At 43.7% G+C, this 18,060-nt stretch overlaps 1 protein-coding gene across 1 annotated transcript; it reads right to left on the bottom strand.

Moving 5' to 3' along the window:
* Positions 1-988: 988 nt before the first annotated feature.
* Positions 989-14,976, bottom strand: TAGLN3 (transgelin 3). The gene is made up of 4 exons (XM_079155213.1): positions 14,153-14,976; positions 12,828-13,002; positions 2,849-2,951; positions 989-1,470 (listed from the first exon to the last, which is right to left on the bottom strand). Exons 1-4 carry the CDS (start codon positions 14,330-14,332, stop codon positions 1,329-1,331), a joined length of 600 nt encoding a protein of 199 aa, XP_079011339.1. The 5' UTR covers positions 14,333-14,976; the 3' UTR covers positions 989-1,328.
* Between the last annotated feature and the right edge of the window lie 3,084 nt (positions 14,977-18,060).

Genomic DNA, 18,060 nt, shown 5'->3' with positions numbered 1-18,060 from the left:
TCTCTTACTTTTTGTCAACTCCAAGGTGAGGTTTGAGGAAAGAATTTAGAGACCATGTTGGGGTGACATCTTGGATGATTCACCTGCAGCTACAAAGGGTCTCAGGTACTCCTGGAGGGTACGTTAAGAGGCATCTCATGGAAGCCTAAGGAAACTTAGAACTGTGAAGAAAAGTCTGAAAAACTACTGCCCAAACATTTACAGGGTCTCTAGTCTCATTTATGTGTTAACTTACGACCCATTATATGAATGAAATTATTGCTTTTCTTACTAAATGCATTACTTTTTAAAAAGTTTGTTTTGTAGGAAAAGATAACCTGAACTGAAGGTCCCCAGGCTTATTTGTCCTCTTAATTTTCCTACCCATGAAAAAAATCTTGAAAACTTATCCATCTTAGGCAGATCTCAATATGGCGATATTCAAGAGTATTAGGGTTTAGACCCTATAGATGACTTTAGGAGAGCAGACTACGTAGCCTTCTTGAATGATGAAAAACTATAAATGTCAACATAGGCCCAAGGTATTACCTGTAGCAGGAATATTAATGTTAGAGAAAGAAAACTGCTGATTCATTCAACCATTTATCCATTCATCATTATATAAAAAGCATTCATCTGTTCATCCATCTAGCCACCCATCAGGTATTTCCTGCGCACAGATACAAGAGTTCCTGAAGAACTGGTGCTTTGCCTTGTTCATTCCTGCATCCTCTACAAGGTCTAGTATAATAAGCACAAAGTAGGTACTCAAAAAAATATGTGGGGGCCAAAGACCTTTTCTTAAATTCATAGCTTTAAGCTCTATAGTGGACAAAATTATTTTTAAATTTTCTGCTGTGATTGCCAAGATAAACATTATACTGGAGAGCTTCCTCATAGCTAACCATATTTCTACAGCTATAGCTTAAATCCATCCTATGGGTCTCTTGAATTTAAGAGAAACCAGCCCAGTCTGCGAAGTCCCGAAGACAAAGAATGAACCATACACTTTAAGACACAAGACTAATTTGTTTATTAGGTGTGTTCTATAAGTTGAGGAGGGAGATTTTTGGCAAATAAATAAATAAATAATCAAAGGGGGACTTCAGGGCACAGAAAGAGCTCAGGAGGAGGAAGGAAGCAAAGTCCTTGCATAGTTCTAAAAGAACAGAAGGTGGCAGCAGTAGGCAACGTGGATTCTCAGCAGAATTGCAGCACTTGCAAAAACCAGGGACAGGAGGCTTTGAGAAAGAGGAGAAGGTCAGAAGGTGACTGACTACCTATTTCTTTTTCATAGAGACTGTGGGATGGAACATCGGTCCTCTCTATGGGGGGCAGGATGCGGCACCTTACATGATCTGCCTGGGCATCCCATACCCAGTCATGCCTGCTTGGGAGGCTCCCTTGTTGCTGCCCATCTGCAGGCCAATTACGTTCTGTCCCTGGCGAAGCTGCTCCTCTGAAAATCCTCTTCGATTCTGCTGAGCTTTCCTGGATGGGGAGAGTGAGATGGAATAATGTCCTATGACAGTGTCAAAGCCTTGTCCAGATGGACAGTTGGAGGGGCTCTACCCGAGAGCATCAAATAGACCAGCAAGCCCTACTCTGAACCATGACCTACCCCAACACTTGCCCTACCCTGAGGCATGATCCCCGTATCCCTAGAAGCCCAGATTTTTTTAGAATTTTCAGAATGAGAAAAGGAGAATCCATGGCTTCCTCCCTGGGGAACTGACTTTCATCTTTCCTTCTTTTTCTCCTCTTCCCACTCCCCTTTCTTCTCCACCATTTTTGACCATCTCAGTCAGCATCCTCTCACCCCCTCTCACATGGTTACTCAAACTCTTATAAAACTTAAAGTCAATGCTTCTTACAATCCAAGCCATTAATCCCATTCCACCCTTCCTGCTCAGGACCAAGGATTCATGTCCCATTTTAAAGCTGAGGGACCTAGGAGTTATCAAGGGCAAATGTCTTACTCTAGGTCAGAAGTCTGAAGACTTTGCTAAAAAGCCAGATAGCAAATAAATTTGGATTTGTAGCCACATACTAATAATGCTGGATCAATATTCAATGGGTCAATATCTAGGAGATTTTCAAACCAAGGTCATTTAAAATGACACAAGCTGGTATCTTTTTATAATTCTTAATGACAAGAAAAGGGCAACAGGGAAATGATTTACCAATTATCTGCTACAAATGTCCTTTTCTCTTTATCTACAACTAAGCTATGCAATTTAACTTCCTGCCTTCCCTGTCCTTACCACACACCCCCAAAAAATCATATTAGGAAAAGGCCCTAAAAAGTCCTTTTAGTAACCTGAGATGTTCATATAACTTATTATGTAGACTGGGACACTTTTGAGAAGAAAGTGGGTGTTATTAATTAATACACTGGGACAACAGACATTAACCAGAACTGTGTTTGACAAACAGGACATATTTAACCTTCATTAATTACAAAAGGCAAAATAAAAAGAGGAAGGGAAGAAGGAAGGAAGGGAAAAAGATGGTAAATGAGTGAGTGAGTCGGGAGTAGAACACTCAGGGCTGCTGGGGTCTTAACAAACCAAGTACAGATATCAAGTTGCTTCTAAGAAAGCCCATCTGTTCCTGGAGATCCCCTGGAGAGGAACCTGGAGGAGCAGGAGGATCTGGGTATCTAATAAGAAAGGCGTTACTCTTTTTGCCCTGGGAGAAATGTTGGCCTGAAGAACAGCATCAGCCTTGCCTTGCTCTGGGGGACTCAGCTATGGGGCCAGGAGTGCTTGCCCCTAGGGACTCTGTATACAAACGGCCCTAGGGGGCTTCTAGGCTTCTGACCCTCTCTTCAACTGTCTGCTGCAGGAGGTAGAGAAGGGACTTTTACCTGTGGAACCAGGATGGCTCACCCCGGTAGCAGCCATCATCCTTGGTGACTGCAACGCTGCCTAGAGCCATCAGGGTCCTCTGCACAGCTGCCATGTCCTTCCCTGGAAGCCAATAAAGAGATTAAAGCAAAGTGTATTTTAGAGCCAAGGAATTCTGGAAGGACACCCAGGACAAAAATTCTGATAGTGGGCTGTGGATGATGACATTCAAGGGGGAAGTGCTATCACTTACCAAAGTGGTCCTAGGGTGACCATTCCCAAATTACTCAGAAAGGAACAAAAATCAACCTGATTAATTATTCTCAATTCATTTCAGTTACCTTTCCAATCCACTCTTCGTGGCTATCTGAATGAACACTCTGAACACCTGCAGCTCAGAACTAGAAAGATCCCTGGCCTAAGGAGAGAAACTTGCCTTTGTGAGTTCTACAAGCTGCGTGAAGGGAAGTCCCGTGGAGGGGTTGGCATCCTGGTCTGCAGAAGAGCACTTTACTTAGGATTAGAAAGAGAAAAGAAAATTGAGGAGAAACTGGATGAAACGATTCTGCACCAAACACCAGGTGGCTCCTCTCTTGTGCTTTATTTGGGTTAAAAGTATCTAAAAGCATCCATGTTCATCAAATTGAGTATTCACTTGGCTCTGTAGGCCCGAGATCTGGCAAATGGAGAACAGAAAATCAACACAGAACCCACTCCACGTGACACAAGGAAAAGACCCTTTATTTTGTGCTGGGTGAGAGGAAGTAAACGGGGACTATAAATCACTAATTTGTGTGTAAGAGAGAGGGGAGTGGGAGAGGAAAGAGACGCATGAAGTGCGGCCTGCAAGGGAAGGAAGCACGGCCACCAGAGGAGCCTGTGGAGGAGGCAGTTGGACCCTGCAAGTCAGCCTGTTCCTCCTATCCTTTCTCCTGTTCTGCCCTCCAGGTGACATGCCCTGGGTTGAGAAAGATGCTACTGTGTAGGTTGCCTGCCATTTAGAAAGCAGAGCAAAGGTCTGTGCAAGATCCCAGTGTGGAAGACAAGAGCTGAAAGGTACTTGGTTAAAAAGGAAAGGAGCCTTCAGCCTAGCAGGGAGCTGAGAAGGTTAAAAGGCAAATGTGAAAAGTCCTTCTTTGGACAGAGTGAGCCATCTGTGGTCTCTGGCCTGGCTGCTGCAGCTGGGTCACTGGGGAATACAGAATTACAGGAGAAAGGCAGATGGAAAGTGAGAATGGAGTATGAACTGTAATAAAATAAACAATTAGGGCTCTCACCGGAAGTTGAGTCCAGGATGTGTATTCATACAAAGAGAGAGCAAATCCTCCTTCCCTGGCCTCTCTCCTCCACCCCCACCTCCTGCATTAACCACAGGGTGATTGACTGGATCCCAGGAGGCCCTGTGGGACTGGCTGATGGTTACAGGATGAAATGCTGTCAATGGAGAATGCCCAGACTCAAGGAACAGCTGGGGTGGTGAATGGAGTATTTGGGTGGCAGATGGAAGGGGAAGGGCAGAAAGAATACAAGGAATTAGGAGAGGAAATGCAGAGATGGTTGTTAATTCTCTTCCAAAGATGAAAAGCATTTCAGTCACTGTATGACAGAATGCACTTTTTTATTTTTTTTTAAAATAGAACTATAGTAATGACATTTTAAAGAATCATTCTGGGAAAAGATAGGGAGTAGGTTTGGTCTTAAGCACAGCATTCTTAAAGAGAATCATGGAGCATAGGAAGGTTCAGGTTAGGTTGTACCATCTTCTCCACTCTGTTCAAAGGGCATACAGGAAATCTGTTTCTGGCAGTTGTTAAGACCTGGTCTGAAATGTCCAGATCTGGGGAAATATGAAGCCTGACACCCAGCAAGGCAGCCATAGCTGTGGCCCTGCAGCAGAGTGAAATGCAAGCTTCGTTCGGCCACAGGAGTCTCCTTCACCAGGGAGAGCTAATTAATCTAAACACAATGTGAACCCAGAAGGGATAGGAAAAGCTGTTCCAGGCAAAGGAGAGATGTCCAGAAACAGCCCCCCACACATATACATCCTCATCACAGCAGAGTAAAAAAGGAATGGATTACCTGATGGAGGCAGAAACTGGAGGGAGAAACATGATTTCACAAGAACAAATGGGAAAGATTTTCCCTTAAGAAAGGTCCCAAGGCAGGGGATTTAATATCAGTTACAGGATAGATGGTTTATTCTGTTATCATACTTAACCCCATGGAGTTGGGATTATCCCCCCCCCCCCCATCTACTGATTCAAAGAGGTTAATTAACATGCCCAGAATCACCCAACAGGTCAACTGGAGCCCACTTCTACCTTGGATCTGCCTGAATGCAAAAAGTTACAGTCCACTTGACCACATGACCTGTCACAGTGTCCCCTTGCAGACTGGATGTGGAAGCAGGTTCCTCAGCAGGAGCCAGTGATGAGGGATGATGGGAGGGGTCACAGTGGCTGATTCAGTGCCAGGCCAGAATGCAGGAGAGATAAAACCAAGGTACAGGTTTTGGGCTCCACAGGATCAAATGCATCAACCTCAAACAGGCATAAATCTTGAAATGCTTTCATCTGGAGTAACTTTGCTGTATCTTTACCAAAATAACATTAAAGCAGAGAAAATCTGTTGGAATCAGTGTGCCGACCAAGGTAGTTACTATCAAGATTCTAACTAACATTGTGACCGAAAATCTGCCATCTGTGACCAGTTCGTACTAGCTCATTGTCTTGTCATGTCTAGTGTATTTTCTAGTAGAGGTTCCTTGTGGAGACTTGCAGCACTTCTGGGCTGATGAGACAGTCAGAGGGCCTTTTTCTAGCCTGACCTCTCTTGCCAGTTCAGAAGCCCTGTCAAGTATGTACTGTTAGATGAGAAGGGCATGAGGGTTGCTTGTGGAGCCTGATCCCTATAACCAGATGTCAAAAAAATGAAATGTATAAAGAAGTGGTGAAGTTCAAGAAGACCTGTGAGTGGTGCAGGGGAATAAAACAACAACAGATAAACTGCTTGTATCACAACCAAGTGTAACATCTGCCTTGTGAAGTCTTCAAAGACTTGCAAGTAAAAAAAGAAAAAAAATGGCCATACACAGTTGCTTCAGAGCAGATTCCCAAGCCTCTTGGCCCATTATGGGATACAGGTGGGGGCCATCTTTTTAAAAATATGAATTTTGAGGTTATTGTCTTGGGATACAAATATGGCAAGTTGTGGGAGCCTACATTTTTAATAAACTCCCCAGGTGATTCAAATCATTAGGCAAGTTGGAGAAACCTACTTTTTTCAAAAAACAAAAAACAAAGACCTAGTGACTTACAAAGTATCAGAACTACCTAAGCATCTTACATATTCAGATTCTGGGGCAATCTTTTGAGAAGATTCTGAGGCAGCCAGATGAACAGGCAAAGACTGCTCTAATACATTGGTTTTCAATTTTTTTAAATATCGCAATGTCCAGCATGTCATAAATACTAAATATTCATTAAGCAATAAATTCTTCCTTCAGAGATATCTTCCACAAGGTCAAAACACAAAACCTTTCATTAGAAGGGCTTTGACCCAAGTTGGGAGTCAGTCCAGGGCTCTGGCAACTTAGAATCATGTTGCTCCCCGAGAATGCCACTGAATGTTTTGCTGGATGCTTGTGGTTCTTCAAGTCAGCTTGAGCTCAAGGCCATTCTTCCAAGAAAAAAAAAAAAAGGAGAAAAACAGTCTAAAAAAGGACAAACCAAAGGTTGAGAATTTTCTAGATGCAGCAGAAATGAGATTGAGTCTTGGTGGTCATCTAAGAATAGACCACTGACCATAAGAAGGAAAGTAACACAGGAAAGAGGAGGGGTTATATTAACACTAACATCTCAGGATTTTGATGGGGCTCTCTGGTCTCTTCCAGACCTCTGTCATGAGAGGAATATTAGACTTGAAATTTTTTTTTTTTTCTGGTGCTGGGGATAGACTTGAAATTTTTAAAAAGTGCTGGTAGAATCAGAAAGGGCTTATGAAACTGTATCATACCAACTATAGGATACTCTGGACAAGGCAAACTAGAGAGACCATAAAAACATCAGTAATTGCCAGGGTTGGGGATGGAGAGGGATGAAAAATGGACCACAGAGGATTTTTAAAGCAGTGAAAATATGCTGTATGATACTACAATACACGTCATTATACATTTGTCCAAACCCATGGAATGCGCAACAGCAGGGGTGAACCCTGTATAAACTGTAGGCTTTGTGTGATAATAATGTGTCAATATAGGTTCATCAATTATAACATAACAATTATAACACTATGGTAGAGATAATGGGGAGGCGGATGATGGGCAGAGGGCATATGGGAAATATCTGTCTCTTAATTTTGTTGTGACCTTAAAACTGAGTGAAAGAAATAGTCATAAAAATTTTGAAAAGATTGGTGGCATGGATGGTAGCTCTCTCTGTCTCACCTGTTAAGTCTGAAAAAGAGTGTCAAATAGCAATGGATGCTTTTATTTGACAGTAGAGTATTCCCCGCTTCAAACATTATCACAAAGTAACATTATTCCATATGGTCATGTACCCCAGCCTACTAAATTATAATCTCTGGGGAGTGAGGTCAGAGGTTCTGCACCGTAATGATCCAACCCAAGGATTCTTAATGCTGGTAAAATTTGAGAGATATTTACCATAAGGATAGTTCAACAAGAATTTTGTTCTCTTAATTTTTTTAGTACTTCCAAGATATCTTATGCATATCTTTGGAAAGAAGAAAAAAATGAGAAGGATAAAGAGAGATACAAAGGCAATAGAGAAATCAGCTGGGTAGGAAAGTCGGGTCAGCCCTGCTCTACTTTCTATTTCTACTTTTAATGCTAAAAACCAGTCTTAAAGTTGTATTTTTCAAAGCTACTTCTATTTTATATCAGTCCCAGCCTTGTAACTCTTGGAAACTGGATTATTAAAATAATGTTTCTTGCACTTACAGAGATAGCAAGAAGTGGAATAAAAATCATTCTTATTTCCCTGAATAATAACTTAGGCACAGTCCCCAGTTTCCCACTCAAGGTAGAGTAAACATTGCAATAGCCAAAGGGAAAATGCCAAAGGTTAGGTCGGATTTGTTCTGTGGGTTTTATAAATTTTTGTTTCTTGCCTCCTCAGCATGATGAAATATTGCAGGATTGATTCTCATAGTGGGGTTCCCCAGGCCAGCAGAAGGAGCATCCCCACCTGCAAATTGGTAAGAAATGCAAATTCTTGGACCTCACCCCACAGTTAATACCTCAGAAACTGGAACTGTCACCCATCAGTCTGTGTTTTATCAAGACTATCAAGTGATTCTGATGCAAGCCAGTTTGAGAACCATTGCTAAATGAAAATCCCATCAAATATGATTGACAGCAGCCACTAAAGAACAAAAGCGATGAAGAGTATGCTGACAGAAAAGGAGGCTTCAAGCAGCAGGCATTTGTTATGTGTCAAGTACCCTGCAATGTCCCCACATATCTCACACTGGGAGAAATGTCTCTTCTGCTCTTGCTGTTGAGGAATGGCACATATAGTGACACCTCCCCTAAGAATATATTTGAACCTTCCAGGCTCTCCACTTCCAGTATAAACCACAACCCTCAGCTCTGAGTCATCCACAGAAGGGAAAACCACGCATCCATGGTCCTCATCAGTGAGCTCACTGAGAGGAGTAATTGGATTGGTTGATCTTTAAGCCTCACCTGCTCTGACATTCTAGAATTCTTTATGTGTAACACCCACCAAGTGGTTACACAAATAAACCAGAAAGGTCAGTTACTGGTGGGCTAATCATAGGGGAAGAGAAGGTGAAGTTTATTAGGTGTCTAGGAGCCAGGCACTGTGCTAGGCTTTTTACATTTAATCCTTACAATCCATGAGGGAGACACCAGACCTGTTTACACAGAAGAAAGCAGAGGCTGTGAGAAGCTAAGCAATCTCAACAAGGTCATGCTGCTGGTAGCCAGCTGAAGAAGGGCTTCTGTCCATCTACCTTACTCCGAAACTCATGCTGGTTCCATTTCTGGGTCTGAAATTGACCAAGCTACAAGTCGTGGGGAAAGACATGAAAAAAAAGCAATAACCGCTGAGTGACAAGTCTATCAAGTGACTCAGAGAGCTGGCACCTTCCTGTGTGCAGGATGACCAATGAAGATTCCACAGATGGTGGCAGAGAGGACAAAGGTCAAACAGGCCATCCTATCAGCTCCTGTGTGGGGCCATTAGTTCAGTCCTTTGTTCTAAGAAGAGTGTGTGCCTTTCTAGCCTCATTCCTCCATCTCTTACTAGTTATTAGTCTTAGAAAGGACAGGATAATGACAAGAGTAATTTTATGCTGCCAATTCTTCATATACTCTACTTCTTCCAGACACTATTCTGTTATCCCTCATTTATTTTTTATATCAACCCTAAGAAGTAGGTACTATTATCCCCATTTTACTACACCTGAGAAAATGGAGGCTTGGAGGCTAATTGAAAAGTCATGGAGCACAGATTTGAACCTGGCAGTCTAATTTCTGATTCAGGAGTCTGTACTCTCTTCTACCTTCCAGGGTAAGTGTCCACTGCAGTCTTTCTAACCAGATAGCACACTCACTCCCATGTGTTCTCTAATTAATGCGCGCGCGCGCACACACGCACACACCCCTCCCTTATGCTCCTCTCTTTCTCCTCTCCCATTTCTGCTCTCAGAAAAGATGCTAAGTCTTACCTACTCTCCTCTGCATCATAGATAGCTGAGTTGGCTCCACCCCACCTCACCCAGGCATCCATAGCAATCTGCCAAGACACTTCTTTTATCCTAGAGAAAAACATCCCCAGCCTCCTTCCATGCTTTTAAACAGTCCTCCCTTCTTCTCTGTCACCACAAGGAAACTGGTCACCCCAGCTTCCTTTAGAGGGGACTTTAGTAGCTTTTGTTTACAATGTCCCTGTCAGATTTTTTCCTGGAACATTCAGCCTTGATTTCCTTTTTGAAGAATCTTGTATTCTGATTGCTCCCAAGTCCATTCCAAATATTCCACCTCAAAGGGGCTTAAGGATAGTAGATGAATCTAGGGCCCCTGCTTCTATAAATAATTGAAGACTAAACAAGAAGGCATTTGGAAATCCTGGACTTCTTTAGCTTTACTGGTTTGCAAGAGGCAGCCTGGAAAGTCACCAGGCATCTCTGGGCAAGCAGATCCCTGCTTAGGAAGAAAACATCAAGCCAGGGAAATGGAAGATTGAGAGCAGTTGAGTGTAAAATGTCATAGGAGAAAGAAAAATGCCCAGGAAAGAGGGCTGGGATTGCAGCAGCCATGGCCACCACAGCCACGGTTCAGGGAATTGGGAATTAGCTGAGTAAACCGAAATGTGAGGACAGATTTTGAAACCTCAGTCAGGGGTAGAATTGTAGGAGAATGTGGGACTAAGCTAAATGGCTAGTCCAATATCTGTGTATACAATGTGTACGCCCTCACATGAACACAGACATAAAAACACGCCAACCCTGCCCTGCAACAGCCCTTTGATTTCAGCTTAGTCATCCCAAAACTCATGACTAGCAACCAACTCTTGAGGAAGGACTCTGGCCATGCTTGCTACCTCCATGATTCCACACCACTAGCCCTACCCTCCCTGCTTCTGTTCAAGGAAACCAACTTTTCTACCTCTGATCAATTATATAGTAACCAGCTCTGGCCAGAGCTTCAGACAGAGGTCCTGGGAAATACCAAGAATGCTGTCCAAATCATAACCAATCTCCCTGAACCCCTGGGCCCCAAGAGGCCTCTGGAGTCATTAGGAAACTCTTAAGCTTCTCCTTCCCTGTTGTCTACACTCTCAACTCACCCCAACCTTCTGCAGAGTCTACATAGTGTTCTTCTGACTACCATCAGTCACAGCACCCTTGGAATGAGTCTCTTCGTTCTTTCCTTTAAAAGCTGATCCTTCTTCTGTGTTCATGATGGGACCCTTAGTGTGTCTTTTTCTCCCTTTCTAGAAGCATTATCCTATCCTGGGGTCAACGGTTCATGGCCCCAACTCAGGCTACTACAGTCACATTCACGCCTCCTTATCTTCCTGTTACTTAAGGAGGATCCAACACAGTGGGCTGGAACAGGTGGTATAGACCTCCACCAGGCTGTTCATCAGGGATCATTCATTGCTCCCCACATTCCATTCCTCTGGCTGTAATTACCTCCCAGGTGTAAAGCTTACCTTCATGGTCTTTGGACAAAGGTGGGAGGGGAGTAAAGCCTCCTAAGAAACGTAAAAACAGGAAAGCTCCCTTGGGATCCCTGCCTTCTATAGACCTCCCAGTTTCCGACTCCTACATACTTCCTGCACTTGGCAGGGGGCCTCACCGTTGTCCCTGCCATCCACACTAGCTCCCTATCCTTCTGTCCCACACAGCCCTGATTCATCCTCCTCATCGCCATCATTGTCAGCAGCAGCAGCAGCAACTAGTCATTATTATGACTCAACAGCACATTCACGGTGTAAGAGAAGGAAACTAGGCTTCCTGGCCAAAGAATGCCCTGGCAGACTAGTTAAGGCCCTGGCATCAGAGGGCCTGGGTTTGAGTCCCAGCTCTTCTAATTACTAGTTCTCTGATAGTCACACATAACCATATACTTCAACAACTGAAATAGGGAATTTAAAAACACTTACCTTAAAATTTTGTTAGAAGAACTGATTGGCATAATTCAGAAAAGCATTTATCCAATGCCTAGTGTACAGGAGAATATCAATAACCAGTAGCTCTCTTTATTAACTGAGGAGAATCACCATAGGTTTGACCTAGAAAGCAGGCACCAAGGCTGGACCATGACATACGGGGATTTGGAGGCAAGTGTCACAGAGTCCAGTGATCTGGCCTGAATTTTGGGGTATATGAATTTTTAAAGTAATGGCAATAAGCAAGGTAAATCTTTTGGCATCTTAGGATTTTAACTACTCATTTGTAAGGAACATGAAATGGCTCTCTGCATGACACAAGGTAAAAGGAGGTAACTGAGGATTACAGAGGTAGCTGTTTCTTTATAACTTATTTGGTAAAGTGTTCCTCTGCTAGAAATCTCTTTCAACCACCCTCTGAATACCCCTTAAAATGCCATGACCTTTGATCAGAGGAACATTATCCATTCTCACTGCCAGCAAACCCATTTGGGTCACTGGCCTGGGGATCCTATTGGTCAGGCCATGATGATGGCCAATGACAATGAGCATGTGAGAGTCAATCTGGCAGTCCTGCTTAAACTAGTCTGTATCTCTCAGTGCCTCGGGCAGGCCTCAGTCAAGAAAGGATACAGCTGCATGGATGGACATGTGTGTTTTCACTAAAGGTACACTAGACTCTGAGAGTGTCTCAATTCATATTGTTTTCCCCAATAATGGTGGAATGCTAGATTTGTCTAAGAATGTGATTTGATTTTTATGCCTTTGTAAGATTTCCTCACCAGGTCACTTCACAAAAGTAAAAAAAAAAAAAAAAAAATTATTTGTCACATTGAGAGCAGAACACCTATCTGGGAGGTACAATCACTAAGCTCCCAGATAACAGTTTAGTAAAAGATTGGAGTGCTATTTATTTCTCGGGTTGAATGACAACATTGCACCAGATGGCTTTGTCTATAAGCCTTGCTGCTGGTGAGTCAGAAGTACACTGGCCCCCTGCCTCCCTTCTCCTCTAGTAGCTATGATTTGCTATGGGAGGGCAGTAGGAATAAAAGGCATCCATGTAACCATTTTGGCTTCCTTTCTGTGGAGGATTCTGTTTACACACTAGTTTTCTGAGATCCTTTACCATGCATGTCCTCAGGGTGTGCGTTCCTAGAGGAGAGTACCCCTTTTGAAAGAACATCACAAAGGAGGGTACCAGGGCTGCTGAGAGCACTCCCCATATACCCGCAGGCACAGGGAAGAACATCCTGAGTGGCTTTCACAAACAGGGCAAATGGAAAGGGTGTGGGGGCAGGGGGAGGACAGACCCAGAGGCTGAAGGGCTGTTTACCTTCCCATAGATCCACCGTCTGAAAAATGTCAGTGGTCCTGACGCCATAGATCTCCGCAGCTTTTAGGAACTGGGAGATTTGCTCCATCTGCTTAAAAGCCATCTTTGACTCTGAGATCTTAGGGATGGGCTCTTGTCCTGGTGGGTATAAACTGTTTATCAGCTTGCACAGGACCTGAAGGGGGTGGGGTGGGGACACAGAATCAGTGTTTCCCTTTTTAATCAATGTCATAAATGAGAAGTGAATCCCTCCCCCACAATACACACAGCACGAGACACAGCTCACTGGGTTTGATAAGAGCAAGTCATGGGCTCAGGGCTGCGCAGCCAGGTTCCCACACTACATCCCCAACACTCACACCACCCCATGCCCAGGGCTGCACCTGACCACAGAGAGTCCTGCAGCCCATTCCCTCTTTATTCCTCTCTTCCTTTTTCCCAGCAAAGGAAAGAATATTTACAAATAGAGAATGGCACAAGGTGACGAGGATGGGAGTCTACATTTTTAATGAAGAGATGAGTTTGTGGTTTCTGGGGGAGGGAGGGTGGGTTCTGATCTGCTCTGTACCAAAGGTAAATCAGAATCAGCTTTCAATAACTCATCCCACATGTGTTAATGATGTGTAAAAGAACTGAACTTTAACACGGGGTGGTATCTTCACCCAGACACCTATACCCCAAGTCTTGGACTACTCAACAAATGCGTGGAATAGCAGTTATGTAACAGTAAATCACAGCTCGTGAGAAGAGATGGACTTGTTTGGATCAGTTGAGTCTATGTTCCTCAAATCCCCAAACACACATGAACATCTGGTCAAAACAGCAGTTATCAAAGGACTCTCTTCAGGTTCCTGAGAACCCATCCATCCACAGGCGGCCATTAAGCACCTCCAGGGAGCCTGGTTCCCAGAAGGTTGGGAAGGAGGCTACCCCCCCACACCCATCCTTTGTTTTACTGTGTAACCAGCTGGTTCCCCTGGGGGAAGAAATGGCCCAGAAGCGCAGATGCACCAAGAAGGCTGCTGAGATCACAAGGAAATATTTATTTCTATTCTTAGTGGGAAAATCACTAGGGCCTTAAATTTGCCGGCAACTCGGAAGGAAGCTGCGACGTTTGGATGGGTGGGGAATCCTCTGAGCTAGCTAAGGAATTGTGCTGGGAGCATGAATTTTCCAACCCTGAAGAAATAAGGGTATCCCCGTCCCTCCCCTGAGAAAGAGCTTGGCAACAGCAGCTCCTCCCGGGACCTCGCGTTGAAAGAAAGAGCCCTGGGGCGGGTTTTCCTGCCCACCGCCCGGGCAACCAAGATCGCTGCGGGTCTTACCGTCCCGTCCATTAACCATTTCTGAAAATGGGTCCTGCCGGGGGGCGGGTGCTCTATGTCCTCGGCGCACTGCAGGATGATCCAGTCCACCAGCTTGTTCTCCAGGTCCGCGTCGTACTTCTGCTCGATCTTCTCCTGCACCTCTCGGCTTAAGCCATAGCTGGGGCCCCTGTTAGCCATCTCTGGAAGAGAAGAGAGGACACGCGCGGCATCCACACAATAGCGACCGCAGCAGCGCCCGGGCTCCCTGCAAGCGGGTCTGAGATGCGGCTGGGCGGCCGGGCCCAGCAGCAGCAAAGCGGGCAGAAAGCCGGGCGTGGTTTAAATCAAGGAGCCAATGAAGCCAATGGGGTTTCACCTACAAACAGGAAAGAAAAGCGCAGCCACGCGCCAGTGACTCTGGAATAAAACCTCGGCCAGTCCAGGGGGGCTGGAACCCCCCCTCTCAGTCCCGCCTATCAACGAGTCGAGATGATGTATGTACAAGGACTCACAATCGAGCCCGAACCCCCAGGCAGTGAGGGGGAGGGGTGGTGGTCGTTTTCTCCACTTCTCAGTAGCGCTTTGCAAAGGCAGCAACCAAGAGAGCGCAAAGAGCAGGTAATTAACAGGCCCGGAGGAACGCTGCCCTGACCTACAGCTGCTGATGCTGCATCGCGCCTGGAAGAACAGTACGCTGATTTGATTTTCTCAGGGCTGAAGGGGGTCAAACCAGGGCCGTTGCTAAGAGCCCTCCAAAAGCCAACCCTCTCCTGTGTCGGAAAAGCCCGCCAACCTCCCTTCCGCTGGGAGCTTCTTTCTGGACTGCACCATTCTTTCTCCTCCTCTGGGAGACAGCGATTGTATGGCCAGGCCGGCAACAGCAGCACGAGAGGATGGGGGCTGTAGGAGGGTCCCTATTGCTAACTGTCCATCTGGCAGGAATAGCCAAACTACTTTCCCCTTGCCTTGACGTAACAATTGTGTGGCAGGGCAGGATGGGGGAAACTGAGAGCTGCAATCATTTGTTCTTTCATCTCTCAGCCCAGCTTCATCCAGAAACTTCCATGTTATGGGGAACTGTTGTGTCTCCATCTAGTTTTATTCAAGGGCTCTTTTTCAATGCTTTTTTTAAACAAAGATATTTTATAAATTTGTGTCCTACACACTCTTAACAGTAAAAGAGTTTGGTAGAGTGTGGAAATGTCATCCATTTATTTCAATTAAGGACCACAAAGGCATAATGGAAGACTGTTAGTGGTAACAGAATATTTGCACCAGCAAACAAGATCTTAGGAGAAATCATTTGGTTTAAGTTGACCTGGAATTATTTTAACAGTCAAGGGGCTTGGCATTTTGTTCTAGAGTGTAAGGTGCTTGAGGATAGACTCTCACTGGGGTTGTGTAAGTCTCTGGGTACTTTTCATGCAAAAACAAAACAAACAAAAAAACCCTCAAATATTTGTTCTTTGGTGCATTTCTTCATTGAACAAATATTAAGTGCTCAATTGTCATAATACTGGACTGGAAAAAATAAAGCATAATTCTGGCTCTAGAAAGGATTGATAAATTGAATCAAACACATTAGAAACAGCAATTCTGGTACATGGATGGGACGGTGATCACTGTCCTTGTGGGAAATTGATCAGAAGTCATGCTGGAATCAACTATTCAAATGAAACATGTATTGAAAAAAATCTTCTGAGGCCCGAGGCCTAGAAAATTTAATTACTTAGAGGATATGTGAGTGGTGTGCCTGAGAAAAGATTTAGTGGTCAGTACTTGAAGACCCAGAAGAACAAATTCTGGGAAAGATGGTGTGAAAGAACCAGGAGCCATTAGGAGAGAAGGTTTAGAAAGAAATAAGGGAAGGGCTGACTAATGAAGAAGGCCTTGATGCTGCATGGAATTTCAGTTGAAAAAATTCTAAAGATGTTCCAGAGACTCAAAGCTTAGGGAGAGAGTTGAGAGAAGGGAGATCATCAGTAGAATTATGGAAATCATTATTTGCATCTTGGGTGGCAACAATAAGGTTAATACCAACCTGCGACTCAGGAGACACAGGCTCATACAGAAAGCATCTATCTTTCTCCATGGCTGGACTTGCTCTAAGGAAGACCATGGTTTGGTTTACAAAGCTGGATACAATGCTAAAGATACACATTTGCCTTTCCCTACTCCATGTTTTGTCTCCAAAGATTCCTTACAATTATAACAGAATAGCTGATGTGCTTTAAGTGAATGTTGAAGCCAAGATTCTGGAAAGGGTACAGTGGTTAAAGGGGACTGCATCAAGGCATAGGTTAAAATGTCCAGAAATCCAGAGGAAGGAGAGAGAGATAGGGTGGGTGGGGAGAGAAGAAATGCTTGATCTCCTGCAAGGACTGATGTATGACAATGAAAATTGGCTGAAACTTGCATTTCTTGAATACCTACTATCGTTATAGTTTTTTTTTTTCCCAACAAATTTTCAAGAGTGTGTGTATGTATCTAAGATACAAAAAAAAAAAAAAAAAAAAAAAAAAAAAAAGAAACATAAAACCTTGGTTTAGCTGCGAAGTTAAACTTGTAAAAAATAAATGCCAGGTACTCAGGCTGCTACATTTATTAGAGGAAGGGGTCAGGGAACCAGTGAAAATCTTTATAAATGAGATGACTTTAAGTATTGAAAGAGGAATAGGTATTTGCTAGGTGGATGGGATGAGGAAGGGGGTCTATGGAAGGTAGCTAGAAAAGGCAGCTTAATTAAGGAGAAAATGTTCTAGTAGCAATACAGCATAGGATTAAAGAGTAGAGACACAAAAAAGTTTTCAGGAATTTTGAGAACCAATTATTAAATTCTGCCATTATTAGCAAGTAAATTATGCAAACTTATTCTTGCTGTTTTACAATTTTAAATACTCAAAACAAATTGCTAATTTATTTTGCTATGCTTTCTTATTACCTGTGTTCTTGAGAATGTTTGCGCTGATTGTCTCTGTATGGTAAAAATACTATGTAGTGGTGTGCTAGTGGGCATTTCTTCTCAGCTTTGTATTCAGAGATGTCATGGTAGTAGTTTCAAACAATCTTGATGTATTTATGCCCTGGGCGTTGGCAAATGCTACAAATGCAGGTTTTTCTTTTGTTTTTTTCCCTAGAGCTAATTGTTAAACATTTACCAGATTTGCATGGATTTATGTATCATGCAAAGGAGTTTGAGCTTTTTCATAAGGAAAGAAAACCATAAGATATAATTTGGGCAAAAGGAGACAGCTAGAATGACTCACAGTTTACCTTCTATAACAGAAGTAATGGCGGTGTCATCATTGCAAAAGGACTCATGTAGGATGATACATAAAGGGGAAAGATAATAAGGTTGGGATTTACTGTATTTGACAGGCTCATTAGGCAGTTGGTTTTATGAGTCTGGAGCTCAAGAGAGAAATCTAGATTGTAGGAATATACTTGATTCATCTGCATGCAGGTAGTAGTTAAAACCATAAACATGGGTGATGTTGCTCAAGATGAGTAAGTAGCATGAGAAGACTGCCAAGGGAACATTAAAAGCCACACAAAGAGAAGCCCACAAAGGCGTTGATGTGGAATGTCAGAGACTTCTGAGGATAAACAATGTCAAAACAAATCTGGGCTCAAAGGTCCTTTGAGAGAAAAAGGTTGGCAGATAGACTGAGAATTTTACTCTACCACTGAGCTACATCCTCGGCCTTCGACAGCAGTTAAGTTCTGTCAAAAAGGCATTGACAAACTGGGAGCGGTGGCACACACTTGTAACCCCAGCTCACTTGGGAGTCTGGGACAGGGGGATCACAAATTCAAGGATCACAAATTTGAGGACAACATAGCAAGACCCTGTCTCAAAATAAAATAAAAAAGGGCTAGGGATGTGGCTGACTAGTAGAGCATTTGCCTGGCGTGCAGAAGGCCCT

Source organism: Sciurus vulgaris (assembly GCF_902686455.1).
Source record: "Sciurus vulgaris genome assembly, chromosome: 10".
NCBI lineage: Eukaryota > Metazoa > Chordata > Mammalia > Rodentia > Sciuridae > Sciurus > Sciurus vulgaris.
Note: the sequence above shows the minus strand (reverse complement) of the source record. Positions and strands in the feature narration are given on the sequence as shown.

Bases quoted from the DNA above. Each gene is read 5' to 3' on its own strand.
- TAGLN3 (XM_079155213.1), bottom strand. From the start codon at position 14,332: ATGGCTAACAGGGGCCCCAGCTATGGCTTAAGCCGAGAGGTGCAGGAG. The intron at 13,003-14,152 runs GTAAGACCCGCA...CACCCCCTTCAG, and splicing joins AATGGTTAATGGACGGGACG to GTCCTGTGCAAGCTGATAAA. The intron at 2,952-12,827 runs GTAAACAGCCCT...ATTGGCTTCCAG, and splicing joins GACGGTGGATCTATGGGAAG to GGAAGGACATGGCAGCTGTG.